This window comes from Cydia fagiglandana, chromosome Z, assembly GCF_963556715.1.
Source record: "Cydia fagiglandana chromosome Z, ilCydFagi1.1, whole genome shotgun sequence".
Classification (NCBI taxonomy): Eukaryota; Metazoa; Arthropoda; class Insecta; order Lepidoptera; family Tortricidae; genus Cydia; species Cydia fagiglandana.
The window spans coordinates 935,387-955,862 of record NC_085959.1 but is presented as its reverse complement, the minus strand read 5'-3'; the positions used below and the strand labels follow the sequence as shown (position 1 = coordinate 955,862).

The 20,476-nt window shown below is 38.4% G+C and overlaps 1 protein-coding gene across 1 annotated transcript in view; it reads left to right on the top strand.

Annotated features, from left to right (window-relative positions):
• LOC134678974 (importin-7) overlaps nt 1-20,476 on the top strand; it is a 103,207-nt gene that overhangs the window by 49,520 nt on the left and 33,211 nt on the right. Inside the window, exons 8-11 of the mRNA XM_063537733.1 lie at nt 549-772; nt 14,270-14,446; nt 17,018-17,154; nt 17,388-17,590. Of these exons, the coding sequence (XP_063393803.1) occupies nt 549-772; nt 14,270-14,446; nt 17,018-17,154; nt 17,388-17,590 (741 nt within the window). The remainder of the gene's footprint in view (nt 1-548; nt 773-14,269; nt 14,447-17,017; nt 17,155-17,387; nt 17,591-20,476) is intronic.

Sequence of the window (20,476 nt, the reverse complement as noted above, 5' to 3'; positions counted from 1 at the left end):
AATTGATAAATGAACAGCACTGGCCAAACTGTGGTATCATTTGTGCACATTGACCTGTCAATTTAGTTCGCGAGATTGTGGAGGCCACTTTAGCTAGACTGTTTTGTGATTATTTTTAGGGTTCCGTACCCAAAGGGTAAAACGGGACCCTATTACTCTCTCCGCTACCTAGACTCTTCCTAGACTCTGCTGTCCGTCCGTCTGTCCTTGTATCTCACGAATCGTGATAGCTAGACAGTTGAAATTTTCACACATGATGTATTTCTGTTGCCGCTATAACAACAAATACTAAAAACAGAATAAAATAAAGACTTAAGTGGGGCAACGTCGGGCGGGGTCAGTACTTGGATGGGTGACCGTTTTTTTTTTCCTTTTTTTTGCATTATGGTACGGAACCCTTCGTGCGCGAGTCCGACTCGCACTTGCCCGGTTTTTTTGTTTCACCAATATCGATGGGTAAAATTTAATCCAAATTTACCTCAATTTCGAGATTGCAGTAGGTACCCATAACATTTATATTGATATTATAACAATATTATCCCTTCCAGAATACTACGAAGAAGCGATGACCCTCCTCTGCAACCTGACAGCGAAGCAGATCTCGGAAGACATGTGGAAGGTGCTGGAGCTGCTGTACCAAGTGTTCGAGAAGGACAGCTTCGACTACTTCACCGACATGATGCCCGTGCTGCACAACTACATCACAGTCGACACCGACGCCTTCGTCTCCAACGAGAACCATATACTGGCCATGTTTAATATGGCTAAAGCGGTGAGTTGATATTATTGATTTAGGATCACGTCAAACTACCTAAGTATATCTACTCCAAAATATCCAACTATGGTCCTAAATGACACAATTTTGAGGAGTAATAATTTCTTAAATAAGAAATAAATCTCAGAAAACGAAAACAAATGAACACCAGATGGCGATGTTAGAGATTTATTGTTTTTTAAAATATAATTTGATATTTATTCAAGGATAATTTGACAGCATTACAGCTAGGGCCACCAATCCACTGTAAAATTAAATATGTTATAGTTATAGTAAAGCTATAGTAATAAAGTTATATGATGCATGTTACAATAATTAAGCTATAGTGATGATGGCTATGTTGATTAACAAAAACGTAATATATTTTTAATGTGTTTTTCATGTATTTCTTGTGCCTATGTATGCTCTGCCTTTGCGTATCAGTGTGTGTGGTAACTGCAGTGCGAATGTTTAATAGTAAGTAATTTAAATGGCATATTTTAATAGTTTGAATAATAAAAATTCAATCTAACATATATTTTGCAATTAATTTTTGTATACAATTGTATGAAGAAATTTACGGGTGCTTAAATATTTGTTGAGCAGTAGTATATCCGAAATAGGTGTAGTTGTAGCTCCCATACTAAATTGGTACGGGAGCGCCTATGTGTGCCGTGTGGTGACCACGAGTAGGTTTATATGCTCCATTGTATTTGAAGAGCTCTGAGCCACATTAGGTGTACGCTACAAGATAGTAAAACGCAATAGTGCAATTAGGTTTGTTCTCAAGGTCGTTTTTAGATGTTTGATCAATATAAGAAATGCAATCAATAGCTCCTTAGTGACCATGTTTATAAGATGGCTACGCACATAAAGCCGGGCTAGATATCATGCAGTGTGTCGTCGCACACTCTGTCAACTGACAGTTCGTCAACATTATTACAAAAGGCATAAGTTCCACCGATGGACGGTTAACAGTGTTTGCTGTACGTACGGTACGGTACGGCCAAGCCAAAAGGAAGGGTTCTGATATGATTGTAGTTGTGTTTTACACACTTTGATTTAGCTTCGATTAGCGTTTTGTATTAGACCCACTTGAATTGGAAATCAGTATATATATATATATATATATAATTTAGTTGAAATTCGCAGTACCTACTTCTGTAATTCCGATGACATGCAATAATATGCTAACATGGAGCTGATCTGATGATGGAGTCGGAAGGTAACAAAAGGAACACCTTGGTGGAAAAATACAAACACATCCGAGTTTAGGCTCATTAGAAATCAACGAGAAGCAGATGAGACATGCGAATGAGAAAACCGGCCAAGTACTAGATAGATAGAGAGATTAAATAGAGTCTGGCTACTGAATTTTTACTTAAATGTTTGGCGGGAAATTCAAAAAATCTAGGGCTGGTCACAGTTTTTGTAGTAGGAATTATAGTTTTGATATTAGAAAATATTTTTGAATTTCTATGCACACGCTAGGTACCTAAGGATATAAGTTAAATATATGTTGACGTGCACTCAAAGTCAGCTCACATAATTTCTACCGTCATAATTTCTAAAGTACAGTCAACGATAAACACATATGATAACACTCTCTCACCATATACCATTGTAACAAGGCGGAAAATGAAATGTAGTGTAAATAAGACCTAGCTCGATAATACCGTAATATTAATCCATCATCAAAAAATACATAAGTACTATGCCAAATATGCTAAATGCTAAGTATCAAAATATTTATAGAGCACCAACCTCCTAATTTGTTTACATTTGTTAAGGAGTTCGTTATATAACGCTACACGTCGACTTCGCACGTTGTCGTAATTATTTACGAGCTTAAATAATAGTTTGCGAACCTCATTCAGTATAGACATAATTAACATTATTTAAAATATCCCTTATAAACCGAAAACAATTTGAATGAATGACATAAATTGACAACTGATTTTTGCTTTTTTTTTAAATCATAGAAAATTGGTGATACAACAACGAAATAACTGTCAACAATTTTTGGCTAGCCAGACTATATATATTATACGTGGCCATACTGAAAGCTTGTGGATTCTGATATATGAGACGACCTATTTTTTCTAAGTGGCCAGTTCCAGGAATTTTCAGTATGTCCTAAGTATTCTGTTTTTAGGGTTCCGTAGCCAAATGGCAAAAAACGGAGCCCTTATGGATTCGTCATGTCTGTCCGTCTGTCTGTCTGTCCGTGTATGTCACAGCCACTTTTTTCCGAAACTATAAGAACTATACTGTTGAAACTTGGTAAGTAGATGTATTCTGTGAACCGCATTAAGATTTTTACACAAAAATAGAAAAGAAAAAACGATAAATTTTGAGGGTCCCCCATACTTAGAACTGAAACTCGAATTTCTCTTCTCGGATAGGTCTTCAAAAATGATATTGAGGTTTCTAATATCATTTTTTTCTAAACTGAATAGTTTGCGCGAGAGACACTTCCAAAGTGGTAAAATGTGTCCCCCCCCCTACGGGGTCATCCATTAATTACGTCACACGAATTTCTACGTTTTTTGACCCCTCCCCCCCTCCTTGTCACACTTGGTCACATTTGGCAAACCCCTCCCCCCCTAGTGTGACGTCACATTTTTTCTACGAAATCGCCAAATCGAATTAAGTACCTAAGTATTATAAATATTTTTGACGATATAAATATTAGTAATTTTATAACACAGAACTGCTTAGGAAAGAAAATTAATCGAATAAAAACGATTATCGTTTTAAAAACTTGTTATTTAAATGTACAGCTAATAAAATAAATTAAATAAATTTTCGGTTACTGATGAAGTTAAAGTGACGTCACAAAGTTTGTGTCTCTCCCCTCCCCCATGTCACAATATGTCACATTTTCTTGACCCCCTCCCTCCCCCTAAACGTGTGATGTAATTAATGGATGACCCCTACCCTGTAACTTCTAAAATAAGAGAATGATAAGACTAAAAAAATATTATGATGTACATTACCAATACCATTCAAACATCCACCGAAAATTGATTTGAACGAGATCTAGTAAGTAGTTTTTTTTAATACGTCATAAATCGTAAATCGCAATTTTATTACGTTACTTGCTGTTACGGAACCCTTCAAGGGCGAGTCCGACTCGCACTTGGCCGCTTATAGTATTTGTTGTTATAGCGGCAACAGAAATACATTATCTGTGAAAATTTCAATTACCTAGCTATCACGGTTCATGAGATACAGCCAGGTGACAGACAGACAGTAATAAGAATAAGATCCCGTTTTTGCAATTTGGACACGGAACCATAAAAAGCACAGTTAGCAATAGTAGTGTGTGTCAAAAAAACCCGGACAAAGTGCGAGTCCGACTCGCCCACCGAGCGTTCCGTACTTTTTAGTATCTGTTGTTATAGCGGCAACAGAAATACGTGTCAAAATTTCAACTTTCTAGCTATGACGGTTCATGAGATACAGCCAGGTGACAGACAGACGAACAGTCGAGTCTTATAGTAATAGGGTCCCGGTTGTACCCTTTGGGTACGGAACCCTGAAAATATTGATAGTTTGCAAGTTGTTTTAAAATGATGAAAATCAGTTTTCACATCACCTATTCAAAAAAGGTCTTATTCTTCCCCGCTATTAGGAGGGATCAAAGTGGTACTTTTCTTCCCTGCTAGGTGGAATCAAAGTGACACTTTTCTGTTGTGGGATACGTTTTTTTTTTCTTTTTTGCTTACTTTTTTTTAAGTTATAAGTTATAATATTATGGAACGTAACAATGTCTTAAAGGGTGATGTGAAAAGCAGTATGTGTCACACGCTATCAAAATGATGTCGTCTTGGGCGTTAACACTTGAATCCCTCATTACGCTTAAGATTCTACTTTAGAATCCATCGCTTCATTCAGGATTCAATGTACGCCCTTGACGGAAATGTCGGAAATATATCATTTTGATCCCTTGTAACACAAACTGCTATTGTTTTTGTGGCCTGGGCGAAAACTGACAGCCTACATTTACAATCATTATGGTCGATTTTACCGCTTAAATTACGGCGCCATTGTCTTCCTAAAGCACATCTTCAGACCCTTTAGACTAGTTTAGACAATGACTATTTCCAGCCGCCTACATCTCGCCGCCAGTGACCAGCAAACCGACACTAGTCGTTTACACGGTGCCTTTTCAGTGCCAGTCATTAGCACGACGCCACAGCCGACGTTTCTAGTTTTTGCGCATCTCCTAGATATTAGTCAAAGTCAAAGTCAAAAATACTTTATTCATGTAGGCCTAGTAACAAGCACTTATGAACGTTTTACATAATAATATATTATCTTAAGCTAATTATCAGAGCAATTTATTGAAGTTAATATTATTCCATAGTAATATTGGATTATTATACAGATCAAATTTAATACTAAGAATTTCACAAAAAGATCGTCAAACATAAAAAAAAATTGTATAAAAAATACTAGTCTAGAATGTTTCTAAAATAAAATTTAAATGTCAATAACAAATGTCAATAAAACTTAACAAAGAAGTACATACATTGAATTAAGTAAAGTCTCTCAAGTTATCTCCTGATAACTCGCGAGATCCAGGATATCAGGAGATCTGTAGTCTATCTCGGGATCTCCATCATTTAAAATGAATTCAGGAGCTCTGATGTTAAAAAAGCAACGCAAAAGCAAGAGGCGTGGTAGCGACTGGCAGCGACGTATTTACCCGAGTCCGAAAAATAGGCGCGGGGGCTGCGAGAGACGTGGGCGGGGGTCACTGCCGCCATAAAATAGACTCGTGTTCTATTCCGTGCCGGCGAAAAAATATCACCGAAAATGTTTTTAGGCGCCTTAATGTAAGCGTCTCGAAATAGTCTCCATCTAAATAGACCTTTATATCTTAGGTTCGCTCGGCAACCTAATTCCAATATTTGGTGCAAGTACTTTAGTTTAACAAAACCCTGTATAGATAGCTGTTGGATCTCCAATACATAAATAAATAAATAAAACCAAATGACGTTTGAGCTTCCAATCCAAAGACACCATGCGTTCTCATTATCAGAGTTAATCGATTTTCCTCACGATGTTTTCCATTACTGAAAAGCGACTGGTAAATAATATGAAATGATATTCAGTACCTGAAAAACTGACTGGTACGGTTCGGAGTTCAAACTCATGACCCAACTTACCAAGTTAAAAGGCAAAGCGCCCAGCATGCACTGCTAACTTTAATAACAGGCGTTGTAATCTTCCGGGCATTGTCTCGGCTTTCTGCCACTGCTTGTGCGAGCCTGGGGTCCTCCTGCCAACTAATGCCAACAAATGTGTAAATTAAACCACCATATTGAATTGTCAAATAATGATGAATTTACTAGTGACTTGTTTACATAGCCAGTTCCATAGAATGACACTTTAGTTTTTACGAAAGCGACTGCCATCTGACCTTCCAACCATTGCGGGAAACTAGTCCTTATTGGGATAAGTCCGGTTTCCTCACGATACTTTCCTTCACCGAAAGGCGACTGATAAAATATTTATCAGTTGATATATCACACATATTATTATATGTAAGTTCCTAAAAACCAATTTCTACGAGCCGGTGTTTGTACCCGCAACGTCTAGATTGAAAATCGTTAGAAATATAAATAAATTGGTGCTGCACAAGACCTTGACCCCGACGGAAGACCAGCGCTGGACCAGCCGGGCTCGCATAATGCTGAGTCAGGACCATTTAGGCGTACTTGCACCATCCCACTAACCCGGGGTTAAGCGGTTAAACCGTTAACCTAGTGTCAAATTGTATGGGTAACCATGGCAACTCCAGGTTTAACCGGTTAACCCCGGGTTAGTGGAATGGTGCAAGTGGGCCTTAGAGGCTTATTTGTCCTCTTCGTTATGTTTCTTAAGCAAGTTACGTTTTTAAGCCACAGTTTTGTCAAGCTCGAGTTCTGATGATGGGATCCATGAGGAATCGAGGGAACTCCTCAAATCTTAAAGGCATGCGTATAAATATTTTTGTATTTTCATCAGTAAATCAAGCATTTACATTAAAAACTGTCGCATTTGATGAAGTGGAACTGCTGATGATGATCAGAACAGAACTCTTCAACAACGCATAGTACACTTAGGTGACAGAACCGAACTCATACCCGGCTCCGACTCGGAACTGGGCCTTGACCTGGAAAACCACTATAATACCTAAACTAAATAAACCACTATGATTACCTACCATAAAATGTAGGTATAAAGTATGATGATGCTAATCTTAGTAGCCCCTCCCGCTCAAACCCCCGTACACCGCACCGCATGCGCCGTTAAGTGGGTTAGGTTAGGTTTGAACGGCGATCCTCTCAGAACCGAACAAAAGTGGGTTAGGTTAGATTAGAACTGCGAGACTTACAGAAACGAAATGCTACTAGAAAAGTGGGTTTGATTAGGTTCGAACTGCGATCCTCACAGAACCGAACTGCTATCAGAGAAGTGGGTTAGGTTAGGCAAGAACTACGACCCTTACAGAAACGAAATGCTACTAGAAAAGTGGGTGGTTTTACCTCCTTTTCTACATAGTGTACCATCTACCATAATCTTTCACCGGGCCCCATAGAAGTCGGTTTTTTTTTTTCTTAAAAAATATTATTAGTAATTATCAAATTATCATCATCCTTTCACGCAGAGAAAGCTGGGAGAAGATAGTAGTACTCCCTACTTATTACAAGCTTTTATTTAGTTTCACCTGACCATTGTCTGTCTGTCTAGACAGACAATGGTCAGGTGAAACTATTACAAGCTTTTATTTAGTTTCACCTGACCATTGTCTGTCTAGACAGACAGACAATGGTCAGGTGAAACTATTACAAGCTTTTATTTAGTTTCACCTGACCATTGTCTGTCTAGACAGACAGACAATGGTCAGGTGAAACTAAATAAAAGCTTGTAATAAGTAGGGAGTACAAGCTTTTATTTAGTTTCACCTGACCATTGTCTGTCTAGACAGACAGACAATGGTCAGGTGAAACTAAATAAAAGCTTGTAATAAGTAGGGAGTACTACTATACTACACACAGACGTGTGTAATCAAATCTTGCAAGTTAAATTAGATCCACTTCCCGGTTTCCGATTGAGCTGAAATTTTGCATGCATGTGTAAATCGGATGACAATGCAATATTATGGTACCATCGAGCTGATCTGATGATGGAGACAGAAGGTGGCCATAGGAACTCTGTGATGAAACAACGCAACCTAATTGTGTTTGGGGTTCTTAGAATTGTCTCGATGAGTATTAGTTGCCTGTGGAAAAAAAAGTACAGTCGGCGATAAAAGCTTGTACCAAAAATGAAATATTTGCCAAAAACTTTTTTAAAAATGCATAAGTAACTCTGTATGTTATACCTATTCGCGCTTAAACTGCTGAACCGATTTAGATGAATTTTGGTATGTTAATAGTTTGAGGCCCAGCGACGGACATAGGAATAGGATATTTTGTATAAATCATCATCATCATTCCGCACAGACGAAGTCGCAGTCAGAAGCTAGTCATATTACAAATGCGAAAGTAAATAAATTTTGTCTCTTGTGAGTATCTGTCAGTCTGTTACCTCTTGACGCTTATACGAGTACCACTTAACTGATTTTTATTTTTTTATTTTTATTTATTAAACTTTACACATAAATTAACAGTATGACACCAAAGCACTTATGTGGTACATTACATTATAGTATTAAAATTCTAAAAATATTTATACAACAACAATTAAACTTATAACAATGAGATCCGGGACGCATTTTTACATTATATTATTTTCTATGCACCTTATCAGATTCCTGTAAAATACACCAGCACTATCAGCAAATATATCTACATCATCTGACTCCAGTATGATGCGGTTAAGAGCAGCATTTAAATGATGCAACTTGGTATGTTGATAGTTTGAGGCCCAGGGACGGACATAGGATATTTTATTTTATCATCGTCATCATTAGTTCATCACGCAGACAAAGTTGCGATCGTCTAGTTGTTCTACATGTCATCAAATCTCTCCAAACGGTCTCTACGTATTGGCTCTATATCCTGATAAAAGCCCTTATAAATAACCGGACCCGAGAGTTTTACAACTGAGATACAAACAAATAATAATTTCAATTATTTATTTATTTATTTCAAGATAACAGTGATCCCATTGTGTTGAGTGAATTACATACACTTGGGTGCAAAACTGTCCCAATAGTAGCATCTTAGTAGAATGTGGAGAAGTGGAGCCTTACATATGATATACTTAGAATTTACGGTTATTTTGTAATTTAGAATCGAAAAGTAGAAAAAAACACATTTTTATTTTTTCGAATATTTCTAGTTCCTCTTATGGAAGCTCCAAATAGGGAACCATACATGATTAAAAAATTCTGCCTCTATCGACATCCACTTCTCCACATTCTACTAAGATGCTACTATTGGGACAGTTTTGCACCTAAGTGTATTCTAAGGCTTAAAAACTATATTAATACTTAAAAGTTATATAAGACTTAATTTTATTAATTTAATTAAACTGATCATTATGGGACAACAAACGTGATCAGCAATCATCCTTAGAATGCTGTTTGTGGTATCCCTGGTTGTACGCAGTAATGAGGCCGCTTTCTTGCGTATGATTGCTGCAAAGGCATCGAAGGCAAAAGTTGGAGTCTCCGCAAACATGGCGGAAGCGCTGCAGAACCTAGGCAGCCCAACCAGCACTCTAAAAGCGTTGTTGTACACTACTCGCAGAGCATTATAGGCTTTTTGGGTATAGCTGACCCAAGACTACCTGTGTGCCTTAAAATGCCTTAAACTTTATCTTTATCCCGAAAAATCATCCCTCAAAGGCATGAAAAGCAGGATGGAATGTGGAAATGGCACCTACATGGATAATTTTTACTGAACTCGCAAGCACACGTTAAAATATTTGCATTTTTTATTATATTCTCTAAGTTCTCTATTGATGATCTATGCTAACGCGACTTAACTGCCTGTTTTTGTAATTGTTTTTGTATACGATACATAGTGTAATTAATGAACACTTAATATAGTATCTATTCTCTCATGTTAGAAGCTATTGCCTTCCTATTTGGTTCCTAATTTTACATATTCATAGTCCGAAGCCTCTTGCGATTGCATTTTACATATTCATAGTCCGAAGCCTCTTGCTATTGCACTTGAGATTTTGATTTCCTTGCATACGGATGTGTCCAGACTTTGCTCCATATGTTCATAAAAAACCTACATTTTGTTTCTCTTTAACAAACAATTGCAAAAATGTCAGATAGAGACAAACAACTAGCAACGGCTCGTTAGATATTGATCGACAGACGTTATTGTTTGACGCCAAAAAATAATGTTTCGTATTAAAATAAATAAAATATAATTAATTTATATCAGACAATTGACAGTCCATATTTTAAATTGATTTAATAATTTATTTAAATTAAAATTTTCTATTAGATAAAACATGATTTTCTTTTAAGATAAAGAAAATTAACAAACTTACACATAATTATAATACAATTAAAATTTAATAAAAATACAATTAAAATTAATAAATAGCATTAGATTAAATTAAATTTACAATTTTATTAAAACTAACATGTAGGGAGGACAGCCAGGAGGCATGTAGGGAGGAGGGAATCTTCCTTGCGCGCTGCAGTTTTATGACCGAGCTGTGAGTGTCGGCACAGGGTTGAAACTTGACAAGTTTTTGTACCTATACCCAGTACCTAACGATTTATTATTTTTAAGATTAATATGTAGGAATTACAAACGTTGATTCTGTAAACATATTTTTTTTATCCGGAGATAGTATGTCTACGAGTAATTCTTACGGAAGTAGGTAGGTATGCCACAGCCGTATTCCTTTGAAAATATGTCGGTCAGTTCCTAATATTGTTTCTGGGCAACCAATAATAATTTTAATTTGGTCTAAAGTGCTTCAGTTTTATGCAAACAAAAGGAATTAGTTATCGAATTTGATTATTTAGTATTTATGTTATGTTGTAAAGTTTACATTCACCTTTCAATATCGTCCGGAATTTAATAAAATGTTATTTCTGCTTCCTTGTTCTTCAGACATCCGTAAACAGAACAATATCTTTTATACGGATTAGATCGAGATATAGATTTCGAAGCCATTGTGTATGTTCTATTTTGCGCGAGCGCCACGTGACACGGCTAGCGTGCGAGCCGAGCGGCACGCGGCAGCCCACTGCCATACGCCGGCCCGCGCGGCGCGTTGGCCAAATGTACCTAAATTGCGTAGTGACACCCCCCTGACCAAATGCCCAAGGTATTTAAATGAACTCGCTCTATTTAGTTCCTGGCCATCAAGAAGTAAAGGAGGGACATACGATGCTTGCTGTATACTTTTAAGCGCATTATACTTTAAGTTATGGTCAAGAGCGAACGATTCGCAAATGTTTATTAGTATGTTCAATCCTCCGACCGATGGGCTCAGCAACACCATGTCATCCGCATAACTTATATTATTAAAACAGACTCTGTCAATATAGCATCCGACATGCGTGCTGCTGAGTCCGTCGATTAGGTCGTTAACATATAAATTAAATAAACGTATTAAACGGTCTATTTGTTACGACGTCTATTCAAAATTAAATGGCAAGCAAAACTTCAGTAGGTTGTACATTCACCATCATACAGTCATATCGGAGCGGCAAAGGTGCTCAAAAATATCTGAGCACGCACTGTAACGCCCTGACAATAAAGGCATGTTCAGATATTTGTGAACACCTTGGCCGCCCCGATATATCTGATGGCGACTGTGCATTTCAAATAGATTATGAACAGTCAGCAGCAGATATACCTGAGCGGGCAAGGTGTCCAAGAAAACATATACACTTCAATTCTCACAAAAATAAGGACATCTAAGTAGTCATTTTCACGTAGGCTTTCAGTTCGTCACATATATCTTTCCTTCTGAGTTTTTCTTTAACACATACACCCTTATATTTAATCACAATGACAATAACGGTTACAAAGTCAGTGGTAACTAAGCACTCAAATTCAAGCTGCTGTCATTAATACCTACACGCACTGCCAATCACGTACCTACATCAGCAACCAGGGTGCCACCAGTTGCTAAGCAGTTGTTATTTCAATGGTAACTAAGCATCAACATTTTATCTGTTTAACTTTAAAAAATTACTGTAGTAGCTACGAATTGACACCTCCTTTCTTAAAGAAGTATTTTATCGTCAAGTGTCAAATTTAGACAATAAATAAGTAGGTTCTACGAGAATTATCGGTTTTTTTATTTTAACTGTCATAGGCGGCCGTTCTTCCAAACCGTAGAGCATATATATGTTAATATAATATTTGGCCCGCTTATTGTACTAAAATAATATACTATACCTACAGGTTGGCCCATTTAGATCGGTCAGTATGGGAAAATCTGAAACTATAAGATATACTTACACCGATCTCTTCTTAGGAACCATGTCATCAAAACTGCATTCATAATACATTTTAAAAAATTGTGTACTCGGCTCGGGAATCGAACCTCGAACGTTTTGAAAAATAAAACTAAGACTATTTCTATTTAGATATCGGCTATTGTGTAAGTAGAGGTCTTAAGCTGTAAATGTTATTACTATACTATGAAACATGATGTCCGAAATGAATAAAAAAGTCTATGCGTTACCTGCAACTGATATGTTTGCATTGTTTTCATATCCTTTAATTTATTTTAGTAAGTTTTCGAAAAGACCACCATTTTTATCAATACATTTTACATAATATTTTTTTTAATGTATGAATGCAGTTTTTCTTGTTACTCAAATCGATGACATGGTTCCTAAGAAGAGATCGGTGTATGTCTTATAGTTTTAGATTTTCCCACACTGACCGATCTAAATGGGCCACCCTGTATAGAACTAAAATACGATGCTCCGAATCGATCAAAGAACGAAGGAGAAAATAATTGAATTGAAACGTAACACGTTCACTGTCCCAATCTGACATGTAAACCTTATGGCTTTGTAATAGAGGCTAGCTGTGGCCCCACGTGAGGAGCACGGGCAGTAAAGGTGTTAAGTACCTAAACATATCCAACTATAACTCACGATCATAGCAATATATTTACAGACAGAATGTTTCGTGGGCAACCGTATTACGTTCGTGCTAGGTTCACAGTTGAACTATAACTCCTCTCTTTATTTTGTTGGTTGGACTCGGGATCCGCAAGAACGGTGCCTCCTCTTCTATAGATGTATGATATGCTATAAAAACATCACTGCCATGCATATACGTAATATGCTAACTGTTGACCATAGGAATGACGTATTTTGTTTTTACAACTTAGCAGAGAGGACCTATACTTACTCTGTATACGGAGTTATATATCTTTGAACTTTTTGTTAGTATAACCTAGCAGTAAACATCAAATGACATTCCGCATAGGAGTAATCTAAGAAACGCCCACTGCGGGTTCAAACCTACAACGTCCTGTTAGAAAGTCGTACATACGCTAAGTACATGTCACATATCTTCAAAAGTTATATCAACTAATGCGAAATTAACATAAAACCAGAAGACACAAATTAATAATAGAAATGAAACCCAAAAAAGCTGTAATCTCTAGGTGCGTGCGACTAGATTTGAACTCGCGGTCTCTGCTTTGAAAAGCAAACGCCTGTTACTGAGACCACAACGTGCCTTGACAATTGACTCTAAATTCGGCTTCAGTTAGCTTTCGCTATGTGTCATTCGTTTCGACGATTCTGATAAAAGAAATAGTTTGCAGTAAGTTGACCGAGAGGCCCCTGTCAAATGGTTGAAGAGCAAAACGTGAGATAGATGTATGTGATGACAAGACTGTACTGCTCTCGATGATTGTCAAAACGCTTTACTTGTAATTAGCATGGCTATTTTTCATTCAATATTCGACCATAAATACTTGTATGCTTTTAACGCCTATTTTTCCATATTGTTCAGATATATTTGACACGTTGACCGCTTAGATACCAGTGGTTTTTTGGCAGCTAAGGTATCAATGACTTGTTGTAAGTGTAGAAATTAATGAATAGCGACTGTTAATATATTTGTGACACGTTGAGCGCTCACAAGTAATTACTAACATGACAGTCAACAACTTTTTAACGGTTTAAACGTTTACCTCTCTTTGAGCACCTGGAGTGTATAGCGACTTCTGCTGCTGACTGAACATGGCTTAATTTATTTTGTGAACGCATTAGGTTCTTGTATAGTTTGTAATATCAGTCAGTGACAATTTTATATTTGTATAGCCATAATTTAGCTGGCACATATTAACTGTTTTTGACGTGCGCACATCTTTGTCCCTTTATCGATCAGTTTTTGCCATTGCCATTTCCAAGTCCGTGCAGAGTTAGTTTAGATGGACTTTAAACATGTTCGCAGCACAGCACTTAGTGCGCACTCGTAACACAGCCGGCCAGCGCCATGACAGCTGACGAGTGTTGCCAGCGCACCTGGTCCTTTTTAACAAATCCGTCCTCCCCCTCAGGTGCTAAACTCTGATTCAGAAGATGAATCCGAAATGTACGCGGCGAAGCTCCTCGAGGTGATGGTGCTACAGTGCAACGGCAAGATCGACAACTGCCTGCCGTCGTTCGTGGAGCTGGTGCTCAACCGGCTCACCAGGACCGTGAACACCTCGGAGCTCAGGACCATGCTGCTGCAGGTACACTTCATACTGGGGGTAACAAGTTGGATTTTGGGTTCAATATATACAAAATGGGCATCTACAAAATCAGATATAAGTAAAGGCCCGCATCAGGTCAATGAACATTTCAGGACTCACGTTTCTAAATAGCTGCCTACAAGGTCTTAAGATGTTTTCATCAAACTTGCTCAAAAAATACCTTATTTCATGCAGGTGTACTGAAGGACAAAGCCTTATACACGGTGTAACATGAGGAAACCGAATAATTTTAACAGCGTATTCCTGATCATATTTAGAGACAATAATGTCCTATAAACTTTTTTGAGATCCTCCTAATCCTTCCTTTAGAGAATCATCCATCCTTTCAGAGATAATATTAATAAAAAAATAATCTAGTTTTTATTGTTACATAGTGTAAAAGGCCTTTTTGATGGTGATGTTGCTGCTATGGGACGTAAACCGAAAAGCGTAATTGAAGACCAAAAAAACTACGACAATGTTGCCACAGCAAAAAATTATTTGTATAATAGTAAATTCCTTTTTTATAAATAAACACGCTAAAATAAATTATATATTGGTAATTTTACTCCTACGATTTAAAAAAGTTGAGTTGGGCGGGACATGTTGCTAGGCAGAGTGATGGCAGGTGGACCAAAAGGTTGACGGATTGGTGGCCACTTTCGGATGAAAGAAGCGCCTGGCGTCCGTTGGCTCGTTGGGTGGATGACATTCGGAAAATTGCGGGGCACTTTTGGATGAGACTAGCTCAGGACCGGGATAAGTGGCGTACACGAAGAGAGGCCTATGCTCAGCAGTGGGCGACTGAAGGCTAGAATGATGATGATGATGATGATTTAAAAAAGTAGTTTTATTTACTTATTTTTAAATAAATACAAGACGAGCTAATAAAAACTTAAATATCCGTGATTTTTGGTTGCAAACTTGGTATTGTGCTTGTATCACTTCAGGTATTCAAAACATTTGGTGCATTAATTTACAAATAATTACGAACAAACTGATGTGTTTTTTCTTACATACATATTTTAGCAAAATCAAGGAGATCGCAGAATAATTAAATGGCTCACGACTCTCACGAGGAGGAGAGGTTAATTCCACAGTAAGAAGTAACATGGAAGAACCTTATAGTATTTATACTTAGCTCGTTAGAATTGTATCAAACAATGTTAGTTGATTGTTGGAAATAAAGTGCAGTCGGCGACAAAAGTTGTATTGTTTTGACAAAAACCTTTTTTTATCAATGCCAATATAAATAAGGATATTAGAAAAAGGTTGGCGAAACCTGGAATGTTTACTTGACAGTGACAAAAGTGACATTGACAGTTTTGACAGTGACGTATCTGTCGTAGTTTTATTGGTCTTCAATTACGTTTTTCGGTATAGTCTAAATATCCTTATTGATAGATGTCAAAAAGTGACAAGTATCACTTAGCAAAAAGTGGCTTTTACGAAAAAAAAAATGAAAAAAACAATTTTAAGTGACAAGTACCAATAGCATTTATTTTTATGTACACAAAAAAAAAATTTTTTTTTTTTGGCGAAATTGACCTAAGCTCATATCACATCTTTCCTTCTTTTGACCTCAGAAATGCGTGGTTAAAATTCGGTTTCCTCATGTTACACCGTGTATTGTACCCGCGGGAGTTATGGATTGAGAAAAAAAGCTATAACTCCCTAGGGAGTCATAGCTTTTTTTATTATGTAACTAATTCATACGAGCCATGTAGGTTATAATTATAAATAATACTATGTTAATAGTAATACTATGTTAATAAAATAAGTATATTAATATAATAATACTTTGTTTAAGAACAAAGGTATGAAGGAGTTTTACTTTTAAAATACCGGCGTTTATTATTTAATATTATTGTTTATGCTTAAAAATATGTGATTTGATTAATTTAATAGCCGTTTAAAATATGTTTACACAATTTTCAATTTTGGCTGAACGTCGATCTGAATGGCCTTCGATGCCTACACTGCCAAAAAAATCAACATGGCGGATGAATGTTTGAACTGTCACCGTATTTAAGAATGATTCAGCTTATTATTTTGTTTTTTCTTCGCAAGTGTGATGAAAAACATTGTGTGTAAGAATATTGTTCCTCGAGTCTTCAAGTGGAGTGAATCCAGCCTATGGCTGTCGTGAATACAATAGGCTCTCGTACAATATTCCACTTGCCCCCCACATTGCACAATGTACTGTTACGTTACAGATCGCTCTGACGGTGATGGACAACAGTTTTTGTGCTACAAGTGTGCGTTGGATGGCCTGAATTTCCCCGGAATAATACTACTTGATTCATGTGTTTATCCTGAGCTAAAATAGTTTTTTACGATACAAGTGCAGAAAAGAGGAAATTCGAAACGAGTGGCGATAAATTAAAACACGACCGAAGGGAGTGTTTTAAATCGACACGAGTTGCGAATTACCTATTCGCACGTGTATCGTACAACGTTTTACAGTACATATGGCCCTTTAAACTTTTGTCATCGCACGAAAAGTGCTGTTTTACGCACTAGTGCGGGAAAATAGGACCATATGTACTGTAAACATTTATTCTTCCACAGGTCCTAATAGCGATACTGTACTGCAACCCCGTGCTCTTGTTCACCATACTGGACAAGCTGCAGCAGGCCGTCCCCAACGCGTCCATCACGCAGCACTTCATCAAGCAGTGGATACACGACACGGATTGCTTCATGGGGTAAACTAATACCACAGCTATACTGTACTGCGGCCCTGTGGGTTATACTCGATAAGTTCCCGCCGCTTCTGTGGGACTTCATCATCAGATCGATCCAACTGTCTTTAAGGAATCTGCATGGCTACATAAAAATGGTTCCCGAAGAATTGATAACTAATTTGAATTTGAAGAATGACCAATTTTGAATTGTGTAGTTCGTCAAAAATACCTTGTAATATTACTGTTTTTCACAGCCTCCACGATAGAAAGCTATGCGTTCTCGGCATCTGCACCCTCCTAGAAATGGGCCCCTGCCGGCCTCCGCTCGAGGCCGTGCTGCCGAAGATCCTGCCCTCGTGCCTCGTGCTGTTCGACGGGCTCAAGCGCGCGTACGAGGCGCGCGCCGAGGCCGACGAGGACACGGACTCCGAGGACGAGGACGATGACCAGGACGAGGGTGAGCCTTTCAATAATATCTCATATCATACAACTTAGGATACGCCAAACAGATACCTACCTATTCATACAAGTGCTGACTTGGCAAAATCTGATGGTACAAAGATTTTTCATATATATCTTACTTGGGTTTTACAACCGAATCACGAGTCGGACGTTAAAGCCATGTACAGTCGCCATCAGATATACCGGAGCGTGATATACAACATAAAAGATGACGTCTGAAGCCATAGACTGATATCAATAAAATTAAAATTAGACCAGATATTTGGAAATTATGCATCAAAACGTAGGTATTTACCAGTACAAATGCAGTAAAGTAAAAAAAAAACAACGGGTTGCACTCCGGGAGTGCCGACAGAAGTGAAAACTCAATGACTAGTCCAAAATGTCTGCAGCACTATGTATAATTGACCCATCCTCTTTTTTATTGAAAAATTTTAGTTCCGAAATTGCTGGTTAGTGAGCTTAAATTTGTAGTGTTAATTGTTTAAAATTCGAATAGAAATTGTAAAGTTACCTTGCAGACCTCGCATCTAAATATATTTTGTCATGATATTTTGAGTTTTATTCACCAGTACTAGAGTTCACTTTCATCAAGATGTAGCTTTATTGAATTATAGCTTAATTGAGTGATATGAAGTTAGAATGTAACTGTGAGATCCTCGTATTTCAGCCCGTACAAGATTAGAACATTGAGCTTTATTGCTTAATATAAAAGTCCAGTTTTAAATAATCGACCTGATTATGATACGTTATGACTAAAGTTTTGCAGTCTCCCGATGACGCGAAGTCATATAGGCAGCTCAATAGACGTATATCTAAGTCCTTGCGACATGATCTGCGTCTCTTTAATACTACCTAACCGTATTAAAGAGACTATTGAGCGAAACCAAGGCTCCAAAGTGTTCGCAAAGGACAAGTCTATTGGCCAAAGCCAGCTGACGAAGCTGAAACGGGAAGATGGCAGCATAGCGTCGAGCAAAGCGGCGGTTTTAGGCGAGATCGAGAGGTTCTATGGACAGTTATACACTTCGATCGCAAAGCCCGTTGACAGCTTGGTAGGAGATCCAAGAGCCAAGCTGTGCCGACATTATACCGAAGATATCCCGGACATCAGTCTGTACGAGATTAGGATGGCCCTGAAGCAGCTTAAGAACAACAAGGCACCGGGCAAAGACGGAATCACTTCAGAGCTTCTGAGAGCGGGTGGAACACTGGTACTTAAAGTCCTCCAGAAGCTCTTTAATTCCGTCTTGTCCGAGGGCAAAACGCCTGAAACATGGAATAGAGGCGAGGTGGTGCTGTTTTTCAAAAAAAGGGATAACAACCTATTGAAGAACTACAGACCCATCACGCTTCTGAGCCATGTCTATAAGCTGTTTTCACGGGTCATGACGAACCGTCTCGAACACAGACTTGATGACATCCAGCCTCCCGAACAAGCCGGTTTCCGAAAAGGCTATAGTACCATAGACCACATCCATACGCTGCGGCAAGTTATACAGGAGACCGAAGAGTATAACTTGCCATTATGCTTAGCGTTTGTGAACTATGAGAAAGCCTTCGATTCGGTGGAAACATGGGCGGTGCTTGAGTCTCTTCAGCGATGCCATATTGACTATCGGTACATCGAAGTGTTGAAGTATTTGTATAGTAACGCCACCATGTCGGTCCGAGTACAGGAGCAGAGCACGAAGGCGATTCCATTGCAAAGAGGCGTAAGGCAGGGAGACGTTATCTCTCCGAAACTGTTTACTGCCGTAATGGAAGACGCCTTCAAGCTCCTGGAATGGCAAGGACTTGTCATCAACATTAACGGCGAATACATCAATCACCTTCGGTTTGCCGACGATATCGTAGTCATGGCAAAGTCGATGGAGGAACTCAGCATGATGCTCGATGACGTCAAACGAGTTTCACAACGGGTGGGCTTGAAAATGAACATGGACAAGACGAAACTTATGTCAAATGCCAATGTTGTGCCCATCCCAGTCTCTGTTGGGAACTCGGTACTCGAAGTTGTTGACTCGTACATCTACCTAGGACAAGTAGCCAATTGGTAGGTCCAACTTCGAGAAGGAGGTCAACCGCCGAATCCAACTCGGTTGGGCAGCGTTCGGGAAACTACGTAATGTCTTTTCGTCCGACATACCTCAGTGCCTCAAGACGAAAGTCTTTAATCAATGTGTGTTATCAGTGATGACTTACGGCTCCGAAACGTGGTCTTTCACTATCGGCCTAATCTCAAAATTTAAAGTCGCTCAACGAGCTATGGAGAGGGCTATGTATTGAAATATTAGGCTAATGTGATATTTACAGTTGCGCCTACTTTAAGGTTGCACAGAGTACTGTGGCCAGTAGGCAGTAAGTGGAACCCAGTCAAATTTTGTATTTGGATAGCAACCGTTCCATGAAATGTTTGTTTACCTTTAGATTTGTCAGTCGATCAATAACAGTACTCAAATAAAGTCTGAATAAATTTCTAATATTGGTTTAACTGCGTTGTAAATCTTTGCCAACAAGTAATAGGTATATCCCCCACACTATGCTCGGAGTTTCTCTGCGTGATCGAATCAGAAATGAGGAGATCCGTGAACTAACTAAAGTCACCGACATAGCCCACCGGATTAGCAAGCTGAAGTGGCAATGGGCAGGCCACATTGCGCGCAGAGAAGATGACCGATGGGGTCGAAAAGTGCTCGAGTGGAGACCACGGACTAGCAAGCGCAGCGTAGGACGTCCACCCACTAGATGGACGGACGACCTTGTTAAGGCCGCCGGAAGACGCTGGATGCGGGTCGCTTCCAACCGGTACGAATGGAGGTTCAAGGGGGAGGCCTATGTTCAGCAGTGGACGTCTTATGGCTGAGATGATGATGATGAC